The 14,547-nt window shown below is 42.4% G+C and overlaps 1 protein-coding gene across 5 annotated transcripts; it reads left to right on the top strand.

Moving 5' to 3' along the window:
- Window positions 1-37: 37 nt before the first annotated feature.
- brpf3b (bromodomain and PHD finger containing, 3b) lies at window positions 38-14,065 on the top strand. 5 transcript variants are annotated; one of them, XR_003832511.1, is made up of 14 exons: window positions 293-658; window positions 1,677-3,238; window positions 3,430-3,586; window positions 3,796-3,927; window positions 4,392-4,520; window positions 5,184-5,496; window positions 7,091-7,375; window positions 8,079-8,681; window positions 9,641-9,722; window positions 9,804-9,892; window positions 10,096-10,190; window positions 10,540-10,694; window positions 11,402-11,827; window positions 13,767-14,065. XR_003832511.1 is itself a non-coding variant. In XM_029435378.1 (13 exons), the coding sequence occupies exons 2-13, from the start codon at window positions 1,701-1,703 to the stop codon at window positions 11,583-11,585; spliced, it is 3,762 nt and encodes a 1,253-aa protein (XP_029291238.1). In that variant the 5' UTR covers window positions 38-153; window positions 1,677-1,700; the 3' UTR covers window positions 11,586-12,786. The 5 variants fall into 5 exon arrangements, 3 of the variants coding, with proteins under 3 accessions (XP_029291238.1, XP_029291239.1, XP_029291237.1); XR_003832512.1 differs by lacking the exon at window positions 13,767-14,065 and adding an exon at window positions 13,195-13,222 and having other exon boundaries at window positions 11,402-11,641; XM_029435378.1 differs by lacking the exons at window positions 293-658; window positions 13,767-14,065 and adding an exon at window positions 38-153 and having other exon boundaries at window positions 11,402-12,786.
- The last annotated feature ends 482 nt before the right edge of the window (window positions 14,066-14,547 follow it).

The raw sequence follows: 14,547 nt of genomic DNA, 5'->3' as shown, positions 1-14,547 counted from the left end.
AGTATCTCAGCACTTTGCAGCCCCTACATACCGAGGGCTCCTTCATACTGCTCACCCAACTTCTGCCACATTACGTTGCATTGGTATCTACAGCACTTTCACTGACTGCATGCAATGAAATACCGGTGAAACGATATCTTGGCAGGAAAAAGTGTAAGTGTAATTAAATGTGGTCTTATTTTAAGTTGTATTAATGGTGAAACATTGAAACACAGTATGCTCCAATAAGGATTTAATTTTGAAAAATGTAACGTTATCCGGAAGTCCTATGTTTTTACTTTGGCTAATGTCGGTTTAGCACATACTCAGGACTCTAAATAGCTAGCCAGCTAGCCGAAGGAGGCTAGTATTTCTACTTCTCACAAAATGGTGTCGACAATAAGATGTTTCTTAGATTATTAATGCAAATATACCGCCCGTGTTCTCAGTAAACCTTTGGGATTGACTCCTTGCCTTACAAACACCGTGTTGTAAAGAAACGGAAGCTATATAAAATAGCTACGTTTACCGGCGGTGCCAGCAAACTGTAGCTGGCTAACGTTAGCTAGTAGCTTCGAGAGTACAGCAAGTAAGGCGGCTGGCTAGGCAACCATTACTGTAGAAGCGGCTTCAGACCGCCGCCTGTCGAGCTACCTGTGTCAGTCAGTTGCCATAATAGGTAAGATGGTTTAAGTTTGCTACGTACTGTTTCTTTATTATAGAGTGACTTAAAACATTGAATTCCTTTTTAAGATAGCAACGGTTTGACTTGTTATGCGCTTTGTCAACGTTATAATGCAACAAGGCAGCAAACGTTAGTTCTGCCCATCTTTTAAAGTTAGCAGGTTAGCTAGCTGATATCTGAAACTACTTCTCTCAGTACTCTGAGTACCGGAATACTGTCACAGTACTGTGCCTTTCTCATCCCGATTTGACCAGATTAAGCACTACTTCAGCATTACACATCTACAATTTAAAATGAATCAAAAGAAGAGCTTCTAATAGTGTTTTAAAACTGTAAATATGGCTGACATTTCACTCCCGACATAAGGACACTGATCTGTTGAGACTGTGGTATTCTTAAAGCTGATTGGCTCAGGCGTGGATCAGTCAATTCGTCCTGAAAGCTGATTGGATGCGCCTGTAGTGTTGTGGCTAGCCCTGATAGCCGTTGCCAACAGTTTATGACATAAAGTCGAGAAAAATCTACAGATATTTTTTCTTTACTTGCCGTGTGTCTATTGACAGTGAAGAGTGACCGTCAGTTTGGCAGTTGATCAGCTGTCAGTACATCGGTCTGGGCATTTAGCTATTTGGATTGTGTGAGTTAAGAGTTCTGCGAGCCGAGGTGTGTGAAGGAATGTTTACACTAGCCCTGCCCAATAACACTGTGCAGTAAAATGCAGCACATGATACAGATGTTTTGAATGACTTAATATGTCAAGATGGTTAAAGCATGTTAGGCCTATGTAGGCCTCAGTTTTATAACGTTGTTACATCAATGACATAACATTTGGGTATTCCATTATTACACAATCAAGATGCCAACATATTCTACTGTAGCACCATTAAATGCCTATTCTTGTAGAAAATACGTTGTTTTTTAAATTATTATTATTATTATTATTATTATTATTATTATTATTAATTACAGTCTGACATCACTGTTTTCTCATTATTGTCTTTTAAACCAACAGGAGGTAAAGTGTGATTGGTGGCCTATGAGGAAGCCACGTCGAAAAGGCCAGGTGGCCGCAGGAGGAGGAACTGATGTCAGGAAGTCCAATGGGACAGTTGGTGGGCGTGGGGGAGCCCGCCAGCGATCCCCATCCCCTTACAGCCTCAATGCATCTCCAAGCAGAGAAACCCTGTCTTACTCCCAGGCTCAGAAGGTGGTAGAGGTGGAACTGGATGGTCGGCTTCACCGCATTTCTATTCTGGAGCCCTTGGAGGTCATTACAGATGATGAGATGATGGCTCAGGACATTAGTGAGTGTAATAGCAACAAGGAGAACAGTGAGCAGTCATCACCTCCCACCAGCAGTGCCCAAACAGTCCGCAAACCCGTCATACCCCGAGGCCGCAGGAAAGACTCAAAATGTCCTCCTGTCAAGTCGCCACCACCTGCCAAGAACCACTGTCCCAAATCTCATCCACAAACACCTGAAAAGTTAAACTCATCAAACCATCAGCACATGACCCTCCCTGAACCTAAGTTTCATGTTCTAGATACATTCACGCCCGTCGAAGCGCCTCCTCTGCCTGCGGCATATTACCGTTACATTGAACGCTTAGCCGAGGATCAGGAAGCTGAGGCAGAATATGACATGGACGAAGAAGACACTGCCTGGCTGGAGATGGTCAATGCTGGCCGGTCGTCAGAGGGCTACTCGGCTGTCACACCGGACACCTTTGAGCTTCTGGTTGACCGGCTGGAGGAGGAGTCGTATCGGGAAGCCCGCAGCCGGGCGCCCTCTCAGAATACTATTGACGATGATGCCTTCTGCTGCGTGTGCCTGGATGATGAGTGCCTCAACAGCAATGTCATCCTCTTCTGTGACTCCTGCAACCTGGCTGTGCACCAGGAGTGTTACGGTGTGCCCTACATCCCTGAGGGCCAGTGGCTGTGCCGCTGCTGCCTCCAGTCCCCTCAGAAACCTGTTGATTGTGTTCTATGTCCAAACCGTGGCGGCGCGTTCAAGCAAACAAGTGACGGCCGCTGGGCTCATGTAGTCTGTGCCATCTGGATCCCTGAAGTCTGCTTTGCCAACACAGTGTTTCTGGAACCAGTCGAAGGGGTCAATAACATCCCCCCAGCACGCTGGAAACTGACCTGCTACCTGTGCAAGCAGAAAGGCCGTGGTGCATCAATTCAGTGCCATAAGGCCAACTGTTACACTGCGTTTCACGTCACATGTGCTCAGCGCGCTGGCCTGTTTATGAAGATCGATCCTGTGCGAGAGACGAACATTAACGGGACCACGTTCACTGTTAAGAAGACAGCATTCTGTGAGGCCCATTCACCCCCAGGACAAGAGCCCGTCTCAGATGAGGAGAGTGAGGGAAGAGTAGTGGGCAGCAGAGGCAGGGCTATTAGAGGACGGTGTGCCTACACAGATGGCCCGATAACACCGAAAAAAGGCAGGAAGTCTGAAGATGGTGCCAAGATGGATAAAAAGAAAGGGAAGAAGAGCACAGAGTCAACGGCACAACTCAGTGCTTCACCACAAGTGACAGTGCATCAGATAGCCGCAAGCAGGTTATTTTTTTTTTTTTTTTTTAATACAAGAAAATGCTGTGTGTGTGATGGTTAACTTAAACATGGATTTTTGGATTTGGTAGCCAGTTTAAATAATGTTCAATTACAAAAAAGTTTTCTAGTGGAGATGGCTGAACTGATGTCCGTCATGTTGACAGTAAGACCAACCTGCATCTATCTCTGTTTTATAGGCTGACTATCATCTGTAAAGGAATTCTCTTCCAGAGGAAAAACCAGTTCATGCATAGGCTGCATAACTACTGGTTACTGAAGCGCCAGTCGAGGAACGGTGTGCCGCTGGTCCGGTGTATGCACTCTAACGTCCAATCCCAAAGGAATACTGAACAGGTCAGGGTAGGAAACAGTATTACAGCCATGGCACTCTGAGACTCTTTTCATCCTCTGATCATAAGATTCTTTTGTGATGCTATTCAATGTAATTATATAGCCATTGTCCTACCAAACCATTTCTTAAACGCATTGATTGCCTTTAGATACATCTCAGACACAGTGTTTGTTCAAATTACCTATAAAGAATGTTTTGTTTTACTTTGTAGCCTGAGGTGGATGAGAAGGTCTCTGCTGCAAGAGAAGCACTGAGATATTGGCAGAAGCTGCGGCATGATCTTGAAAAAGCCAGGCTGTTGGTGGAGCTCATCCGCAAGAGGGAGAAACTCAAACGAGAACAGGTGACATACACGGATTAATCTCAAACGAGAACAGGCATGGCGACTAACTGTATTCCATTTTCAGGCTTGTTAATTCATCTGTTACATTACATTTCATTTAGCTGACACTTTTGTCCAAAGCTACTTACAATAAGTGACCCATTTAAATGCATGAAGAAACACAGACCTTCTTAATGGGAAAGGCCATCATTTATACAGATGATGTATTGGACTGCCAGTGGTCTGTGGATGTTGAAATGTGACCAGATGAGGACATAACATGATACGAAATATTTAGATTTTTATCACGTCTCATACTAAATAACAATTGGCTTGGTTAGTTATTGCATGGTTCCTCACAAGTATCGCCTCATATTGCTTTTCTTCTTTGTAGCTTTTGGACAGTTTATAAAAGGACTTGTTTTTGAAATCTTTATGACTGCAACAAATGGTGACATCACATGCATATCCCCTGACAACTGCAGGTCAAAGTTCACCAGGAAGCCCTGGAGATGCAATTGACCCCGATGTTGGTGCTGCTCCGCTCCACTCTGGACCAACTACAGGAGAAGGACACAGCCCAGATCTTTGAAAAGCCAGTCAACATCAAGGAGGTCAGACATTTCACCATTTCCACACCACTTGCCAGAGAGCAGATGTATGCAACAGGTTATCTAGAGTTGTGAAGAGGGAGGGCCTGTGTGTTCCAGAAGTGTTTTTCCTCATTATCTTTTCCCATTTCAAAAAACCTTTTAAATGACATGCTCAGTCTTACTCTCCTATATACTGTAAAGACCATATATGTTTATGTACAATTATTTCAACTTATTTTCTGAAAAATCTGCTTTTAAAATAATAAGAATCCAGTCAGAAAAGCTAATCGGGGGGTAGCATTGTCAGAACGCTCAATTGTTGCAATTATAAAGAAAACACGGCTCCGCAGTTGTTTTCACCCAAATTTGACCTGAAATGCACCTTTAGTTAAAGTTTCTATGTACACTGGATTATACATTCAAATCTTTATCAAAGAACCAGTTATTTTTTTAATATAGTTATTTATTTTTTGTATTGATGATTTTAATGGGAGCGGTTCAGGTGTCATCATGTGACATTATCTGGGGAGACGAAGAATGGGACTTTTACTCCCGGAACCAGGCTGCCCAAAATAGCACATCCTCTATATATGAACTTTTCCACCTGTTATTTACACGTACATTCATTTGTATTATATCTGCTCATCTGTGTCCATTCTTCCTATTAACTTTTGGAGTCCTCAGGTCCCGGACTATCTGGAGTTCATCAGCCAGCCCATGGACTTTTCCACTATGCGCTCTAAGCTGGAGAGTCATGCCTACCGCTCAGTGGCTGAGCTGGAGACCGACTTCAACCTGATGGTGTCCAACTGCCTCCTCTACAACGGAAAGGACACAGTGTTCCACCGGGTAGCGCTGCGTCTTCGAGACTTAGGGGGAGCTATACTGCGCCATGCCCACCGCCAATTCACCAACACCGGGCTGGACCTGAACACTGGCATGCTCCTCTTAGAGTCACCGCAGAAACGAGACTTTTATAGCTGCACCTGGGAGGACGGTAAGTCAAGTATTTGACAGGAAATGTCCACACATCTTTTTCTACTTATGCTTTCCTTTTTACTTTATATAAGGGTTTGTATGTATCCCTCTCATATGATTTGATACTTAAATAAATGCAAGGTCTATGACCCTGCACAATCTATATAAAATAAAATAAAACATTTACTTTAAAGATAATGCATCAATTCACTTCAACTCAAGGTTGATTTTAAATGGGACTGAAATTCTGTTCAGTGCAGATTCACTTCTTTTTTTAATTGTGATCATGAAATAAAGTGTGAGTTGTGATTGGCAGGACTTAAATAGAAATATTTGCTATTTCCACTCTCCAAAAATCTCCACAATTTGTCTATATAAATAGGCTATGGATGCATTTTTCACTGAAATATAGCTGACTGACCATTGTGTACCTCAGACAAAGAATCTGTATACCGTAATTTCCGGACTATAAACCGCAACTTTTTCCCCATTTTTCGACCCTGCGGCTTATATAACGGTGCGGCTTATATATGGAATTTTACAGCTAACGGCCACTAGGGGAATTCCTAAATCTATGGATTTTACAGGTTTACAGTCCACCGGATGCCGGGAAAGAGCACGCAAAAGTAGCGAGTGGTACGAGAGACAGACGGACATTACGAGAGCGAAGACAGTTTGTGAGACACCCTCATTATGGAAAAAAAAACGTAGAAATGCATATATATTTATTTCGAGGAGTCTTATTTTGTTAAATATGCTTTTATGTTGATACTCCTGAAACCGGCACTTTCTGGGGGTTCGCGCCACTTTTTCGGGAGATGGAAAGAAGGATACGCTGAAGAGAGGGGTGCATGTCCAAAAACCCCGACTGTGGAGTTACCGTATGATGATGACTTTCTTGTGTTTCTTCTGTTTCAACGGTAATTTATAGACAAATTTAAGGAAAACACCAACGGTCAGAGACAATAAATGCTGATTGAACAGGCAGACGTTCTCCATCGTTATTTCCTGGTTCTACACAACACAACACAACGCATCGTGGTGTCAGCTACAGACCGGCTACATACACATCAGTCAATTTAGCGTCTGCGGCTTATAGTCAGGTGCGGCTTATAGTCCGAAAATTACGGTAATAATACTAAATGTTCTTGCTTCACTTTCAAATGAAAGGAGTTAGTTGTCCGTTCCTGCAGGTATGAGATGTTGGCAAGTTGTCAGGAGAGGGCTCTGTGGTTTATTTAACTCTGTCATCATTTTTGAGAACTTTTTCAAATTTCTCAAAGCCTATGTTTTGTTTTTTTATCAATGTAGTTGTTCTGAGTCTTCAATTTAGTAATGTGTTACTAGTTAATCACTCTCGTACTGGAGATGTAACGTTTGTTACAATGACAAAATACTCTGTTTACATAGCTGCTGTCAAAGTTCTGGCAGTATTGAGCAGTGAGTTGGTTCATGAGAGAGGATCTAATTTCTCGTGCATTGGCTCTTGGGCTGTTGCTTATCGGTTAATTGGTTCAATAAAAAAATATCAGTATTAAATTCTCATTGTTGTACCTTTGTGGAACATGCATGCTAGCGTCACTGTTAGTCTAACTCCTTCCTGTTGCGTCCAGTTGACAGTGTGCTGGATCCAGACAACCGGCTTCATATGACAGTGGAGGAGCAGCTGAAGGAGCTGTTAGAAAAGATGGACTTTGTCTCCTCCATGCGATGCAGTGGCGCCCGAACCCGACGCATCCGCCTGCTTCGTCGGGAGATCAACAACATCCGCTACAGACAGGGCCAACACCCCCGCCACAGCCTTCACAATGGACATCTGAAAGAAGAGGATGAGGATGAGGAGGAAGATGGCGCCAAAGACGCCAAGGCAGACAACGGCCTTTCGTCTTCGGACAAAGGTGGGTTATGAAAAGCACTGACGTTTCAACAGTATGAATTGCTTTACCTTTTTTAAAGCCTCTTCTTTTTTTTCTTTTTTTTTTTTATAAGACCAGTTGTAAACATGAGCTAACGGAACATTGTCCTCAGGTAATTGAGCCAGGGTCCCCCCCACGCACCAACCCCAACCACCCCACTGTCTCCAGTCTAGTAAGTAGGGGCCCACAGAGTCTCGTTAGCCATGGCTGCCTCACAACTCCTCTCTCCCAGTGCACTCTATGTCTGCACCTCTTCTATACATCACTCTCATGGACTCACCACTCTCCATTGGCCACGTACAGTCATGCCATGTCATCCCACTTCTGACTACAGGCTAGCCCAGTCAAACAGTCTCCTGCTACTGTAGAGGATGTGGGCAGAACACCTGTGATTTGTGTCGGTTGAGTCATAAAATACTGCCATGTTACCATGTTGCTGGTGTACTGTTGTGAGAGCAAAGTTATTTATTCACTCGTCTTGATAAGCTCGTCCATATCTACAGAACACCTCAACTTCCTTTTGGGCTGTAGTTAGACTGTTAGAATGAAAATGTAAACCATTATGAAGTGACACCATTTTCCAGTGTGAATACTACACCGCCACATCACACTACATACTAAATGGACATTCATTTGAAATAAACGCAGAGTGAAAATTAATTAAATGTTTCTCCTTATCTTCCAGAAGATGTCAAATCCACTTCGCCCCCGAAACTGGAACCTACAGGGCCGGCTCCTCCTCCACGACATGGGGACACACTTCTGGAGCCTCCCACCCTGCGGCCAATCACAAGGGAGCGGCAGTCCCCTTGCGGGCCCTGCAAACGCCTGAAGATGGAAAGTGATCTCTTAGACGGCCCCGCAGAGAACATGAATTGCACTAAAGCACAGGAGCGGCCGGCGTCGCCGCCTCCCATTTTGCACAGCGAAGGACAGGTGGTGGCCAACGGCCTGCCAGAGCTCAGCGCCCCCCCGCGGCCCACCACTGGGGGAGTTGGACGACGAACCTCTGTATTGTTCAAAAAGGCAAAAAATGGAGCTAAGCTGTTCAGAGAGAGAGAGAATACTTTGCTGAACGGAAAGGGCCAACAAGACGACAATGCAAGCAACACCCCTACAGCACCCAACTCCACAGCCAGTACCCCATCCTCCACACCTTTGTCCACTCCATCCAAGACCTCACAGAAAAGCCCCGGACCACCCACCCTCAATGAACAATGGACCCCCAGTCGAGACATGTGTTCAGAAAGTGTGCTGGAGAAGACTCCAAACCATACACTGGAAAGGGGTGAGAGTTTGTACTTTAGTTACTGCCATTAGTTTAAGATCAGTGTTTGCAGGGCGCTGTGCCCTGCCTGAAATTCAAGGTGGTTTTTTTCTCGAATTAAAAAATTAAATATATTTTCATTATTCACAACTCACTTTTCACATTGACAGGTGCTCTTTTATTAAATAAACTAAACGCTCATGATCTAATATATGTGCACGTTTCAGTTTGTACTGTCTACTTTGCGAAGGGCGGGGCTTCACAGCTGACACACACACACGTGCGCACACACCTACAGAGCGGCAACCCCCCCCCCCCACAGTGAGCGCCCCTCCTAAGCAGTAAACCTGGGGGAAACACTGAAGATCCTCCACTCAGGGTGGTGTTTAAGTCCTGACTACTTAGGGTGTGATCACATAGGATGCTTGTTAGAATGTGCTTACTTTACATTTGTTATTGGCTACCAGTTAACATGTCTCATATAATGAGAGCAAATGAATGTGAAGGGATGTATGACTTGTTAGAGTGCAGATGTTGCTGTTTCCCACTAAGCAAAGTTACATGTAGCTACATGCTTGCTTAAAGAACAGACTTGTCATCCCTCTTCTTTAAAAGATAAAAGAAAAGTCTTCGACTTTATCCATTTTAATTATCTGTTCATCAGGTTAGCATCCTCTTGTTCTTTGTCTTTGTTGTTGGGAAACAAGCGAGCTACCTGATTACAGCACAGGAACTTGTTTTTGCTCACCTCAGTCTACTGAATCAACAAAACAAACAATTCCCTCTACCCCTGCTCCATCAATGCTTCCCCCGATATCTGTGACTATTGTCTGTATTATATTTGCACTGATTGTTGTCGTAGCACTGTATTGCGGTGTTGTTTTCATTGTGGCTGAGATGAGACTAAAGATATCAGCACTTAGATGTGCCCTTTTCTGTTTTCCTCCTGGTCTTCTGAGATTTCTCTCATTTACTTTCAGGACTGACCAACGGCTTCAACAAGCACAAAGACGGCGGGTCCGACTCTGAGTACAGCCCTTGTCCAGTCCTGCACAAAGAAATGTAAGACATGTTGTATCTGTTGTCAGCGGCGGGTTGGTAATGATTGACAATACATTAACAATACAATGTTCTGTCTGACAGCTGCTCACCACCCAAACGAAGCCTCGGGAAACCAGCTCTTTCCAAAGTTCCCTTTCTGGAGATCATCAACGGAGACTTAGATTACACGGGTATGTTTTTTCTTTTATGTTGGGTTTTTCCCCTGAAATTCACGTGATCTTAAATAGTATTTGTTCTGCTGTGTAGCATTGCATGTCATCCCTCAGTTTTCCCTCAGCATAGACATTTATTTCTCTTCATTGGGAATATGTATGAGTGAATGTCTGAATAACTTTCCTCCTTATTCATTAAATGGTTTCATCGTCTGCTGCAGGCAACGGCAGCCAAAAGGCTGAGGATGGGACGGAGCTGGAGCCTCTAGATCTGGTGTGGGCCAAGTGTCGGGGATATCCCTCCTATCCTGCTCTGGTAATCCCTCACTACTATATACTACTGTGACTTTTTATGACATACTTATGTATTATACTTATATGACTTTATATCACATACTACTATTACATCTTTAATTCATAGTATGACATTTTTATGACATACTGCTCTACCTAATATCACTGAAGCGCCACCTAATATGAGCTGTCTAAATTCTGTAGCCAGCTTTCACCGAACCACATTTTGAAATATTCAAATAAGTGAGTTTAGCAGTGATTTATCCAAATGTAGAAGAAACTAAAATAGGGAGAAGACAGAACAGCTGTGTGAGAGTGCAGTGCTAGAAACAGACGTACGTTTCTTATGAGACTGACTGAGTTTGTTCCAGATCATCGACCCAGAGATGCCCGAGGAGGGCATGCTGCACAACGGGGTGCCCATCCCTGTCCCACCCAAAGACGTCCTCTGTTTGGGCGAGCAGAGGCAGGAGGAAGCCAACGAGAGGCTCTACCTGGTGCTCTTCTTTGACAACAAGCGGACATGGTGAGAGTCACACAGACATGCACTAATGTAATGCAGTGACAGTCCAGGAGGATCATAACTGCCAGCCAGGCTGCTGCTCATAAGAGACGAAACGTCTTATTTTATTATTATTATTATTATTATTATTATTATTATTATTATTAATAATAATAAAAACATGACTTTTTTAATTGAATCAAAATGAGCATATTTGTATTTCTTGTTGTTAGATAGATAGATACTTTATTCATCACCAATATGAAGATTAATGAAAAAGGTCTTAGGTCTAAACTATGGTATTTATTCAAGTTTAAATTAGGTCCAGCTAATAACATTTCAACATCTGCATTTCCACAATATTTTACATATTTAACTTGTATGTCACTTTTATTGATATCAAATAGCTATCGTTAACACAATTAGTCTTAGCACAATTAATGTATATTTCAAGTAAAACAAAACCAGACGGAATCTTCTATTGCTTTTTTTACTTTCTTTCCTAGTGAGAGAAATGGGCCTGTGAGTAGTTTGAATCTTGGCTTGAATGGAGTTAGTGCCACTGACATGCACGTGCTCCAAAGTCGGTGTGGCATAATTCTATTTTTAACATGGGGATAAAAATGCTTTTGTTTATTGAACACACAACTATATACAGTATGTCCAAATCATACAAAGTGTTCTAAAGCAGTGACAGAGGTCCTAATCCGTCTTTGTCTCTGGTACTGTAGGCAGTGGCTCCAGCGTGACAAGGTGACACCCTTGGGTGTAGACGACACAGCCGACAAGCTGCGCGTGATGGAGGGCCGCAAGTCCAGCATCCGCAAGTCTGTCCAGGTGGCGTATGACCGCGCCATGATCCACCAGAGCCGGGTCAGCCACAGTCACGGCTTTGTGGCCTCCAACTACCTGTAGAGGGCGACAGTGAGCCCTGTGTGCACCCACAGTCAGCCACTATGCATTTCTCTTTGGTCTTAAAGCAGCAGGTGGGCCTGCAGCGACTTGAATTTGTATTCACACTGCGGCCTGATGAGGTTGCTGCACAACACAGAGTCCTGGACTGTAGTTACCAAACCACTAGTGTCTGTCACAGAGCAGTGGTGTTTGCCTTCCTGTTGTGGATGTGGAGCTCCAGACGTGAATGAAGTTACCTTTAGGTCCCACGTTGCTGCGTCAGTCAGCGTGAAGTCCCTGCTCAGGGGTGTATCGAGGTATCTGCTTACTACACCTGGACGTGTTGAAGCTGTGTGTCTTGGATCAAATGTAAAAGAATTCCCCTCTATTTTGTATCATGCTACTGCCAAGGAATCAAATTGTCAGATAAGAGATTTGACATATTTATATGAAACGTAGAAGACGTATGAATGGATCACTGCCATCTTTTATACATTAGCTTTTTACATTTTAATCTTTTACAAAGACACTTGTATATTATAAAAGGCACACTTTGTGTACATATGTATGTGTGTTATCAAACCCAATTTAATTTAATGTTGTTTTTAAAATGCGTATTTCAATCAACCCACAAGGGGCAAAGCGAAGCTGTGTATATTTGTGGAGATGAAATAATTCCTGACTTGCTGCAGTTTACTTGGCTCGTCTTTGATGTAATTTCTGTGTGTGTGTGTGTGTGTGTGTGTGTGTGTGTGTGTGTGTGTGTGTGTGTGTGTGTGTGTGTGTGTGTGAATTCAGAGCATACAACACAATGAGCCATTGTTTATATTTGAATTCTCTTTTTGATACAGAGAGAAATAATTTATTTATGGATGACAGAATTATAGAAATAAAGTTATATCGGTAAAAGTTGAGAATTAAATCTTATTTAAAACAAATGGAGTGAGATTTAAAAAAAACATGCAGCCAACATTTTATCAGATGAGTTCATGTTTGGTGTGATGTTGATGATTTTATCAAGACCAACTGCCATCATTCACTGTTGACCCCCAGAATATTCTATTTATTGTCGAGGGCCCCATTTTGTCAAATGGACAAATACACCTTTTATAAGCTTGTACTACCTGCATATTTTACCTGCTCACCAAATATTTTGTCGGAACCAGTATTTCCACATTTTGGGAAATAAAATGCTCCATTAAAAACCTTTTGGGATACTTAACTGCAGTTTTGTGTTTTTCCTTTTTAAAACCAGAGGTTAGATCAGTTTTCCTTCTAGTATTACTAAATAATAATCACTTGGAAGGTATTTCTTCACAAGCAAAGATTCAGACATTTAGTTTAAAATATCTGGAGGAGCTAACCGTTGTGGTAAAAATGATCTTTTCCACTGATTAACTCCAGTTAGTATTTTAACAACATAGTGAAACGTACTGTACGTGTACATGTTAGCTGTATACAAGTTATAAAAAGACCTATAAAATCTTTTGTCAAAAATGACATGACATTTTTATGGCATACTAAACTGACTCTTTTTATTATACTATGACTTTGTGGCCTACAACTACCTGTAGAGGGCGACAGTGAGCCCTGTGTGCACCCACAGTCAGCCACTATGCATTTCTCTTTGGTCTTAAAGCAGCAGGTGGGCCTGCAGCTAGTGATGGCGAGATGAAGCTTCATGAAGCAGGTTTGCTCATGGGCCGAAGCTTCATGGTGCGTCATTTGCTCTACTGCGCCATCAAGTGGACAATAAATGTAAAACCGGTGAAGTGCAAGGCTGCAGTGGATTTAAAGTATCTTTGCCCTGAAGATTCTTTGACGCACACATATAAGACTGAATATAATGTTCTATTTAAAAATAAAGATTGATGTTATTACGTGTTATTGAGAAGAAAGTGCCTGGAAAAAAAAATGTGGGCTTTGTACGCCTCAAATGATAGCTGCAGGTTCAGATTGGACAGAGCAGAGTAAATAGCAGCAGGTCTGTTTCGATGCCCGGGCCGCTGCGGCAACCTTTTGAATGTGGGTCGCCTGCTCTACGATACGATACTCTACACGTTGGATATACATTATATAACAGATTTAGATTTCATATCTGAAGATGATACTGGCGTGCATAACAATTGTTTCGCTAGTTGGCTGGCTCCATAATGATCCAATACAAACGCAATACCAACAACGCAATGAAGTTACCTTTAGGTCCCACGTTGCTGCGTCAGTCAGCGTGAAGTCCCTGCTCAGGGGTGTATCGAGGTATCTGCTTACTACACCTGGACGTGTTGAAGCTGTGTGTCTTGGATCAAATGTAAAAGAATTCCCCTCTATGTTGTATCATGCTACTGCCAAGGAATCAAATTGTCTGAAAAGAGATTTGACATATTTATATGAAACGTAGAAGACGTATGAGGGTGATTCTTCAACTATCGTCATTTTTGTGTCCCTGGCAGAAATAAGAAAAACTAAAACACATTTCCTATTTTTTATTTTTGTGACACTCACTTAACACCAAAAGGAACATACACAAATTAAATCATAGACCAGTCATTATTCTTATTACATAAAAAGTGGCCTTTTATGTGTTGTTCTTGCTGTTTATCACTTGTCCCTGGGCCTGATGTTGGATATTCAAACCTGCTAAGTTTTGAATTTAATATTGATCTAATACATGTATGTACAAATGACACATGTTGTAAGATATATTAGTATTTCATGTCTTTTTTTTTTTATAAAAAGAATACCTGTCCCCTGTGGTCCCTGTCATTTCCATCACACCATGCAAAATGTGAATTTGGTGAGTTTTTTAAAAAGTATTTTAACTTGGTGATCACAGACAGTCATGTGACCGGAGAGCACATGGCTGCAGCACAAAGACAGCTCCATGAAGGGAACTGATACAACATAAAATCAAGGGAAATATTTGGTCAATCGAAAATATGTTTATTGACTGTCATTTCCAAATAGCTCATATATCCTTTAAATG

The sequence above is a fragment of the Cottoperca gobio genome, chromosome 7, assembly GCF_900634415.1.
Source record: "Cottoperca gobio chromosome 7, fCotGob3.1, whole genome shotgun sequence".
Taxonomy (NCBI): Eukaryota; Metazoa; Chordata; class Actinopteri; order Perciformes; family Bovichtidae; genus Cottoperca; species Cottoperca gobio.
Note: the sequence above shows the minus strand (reverse complement) of the source record. Positions and strands in the feature narration are given on the sequence as shown.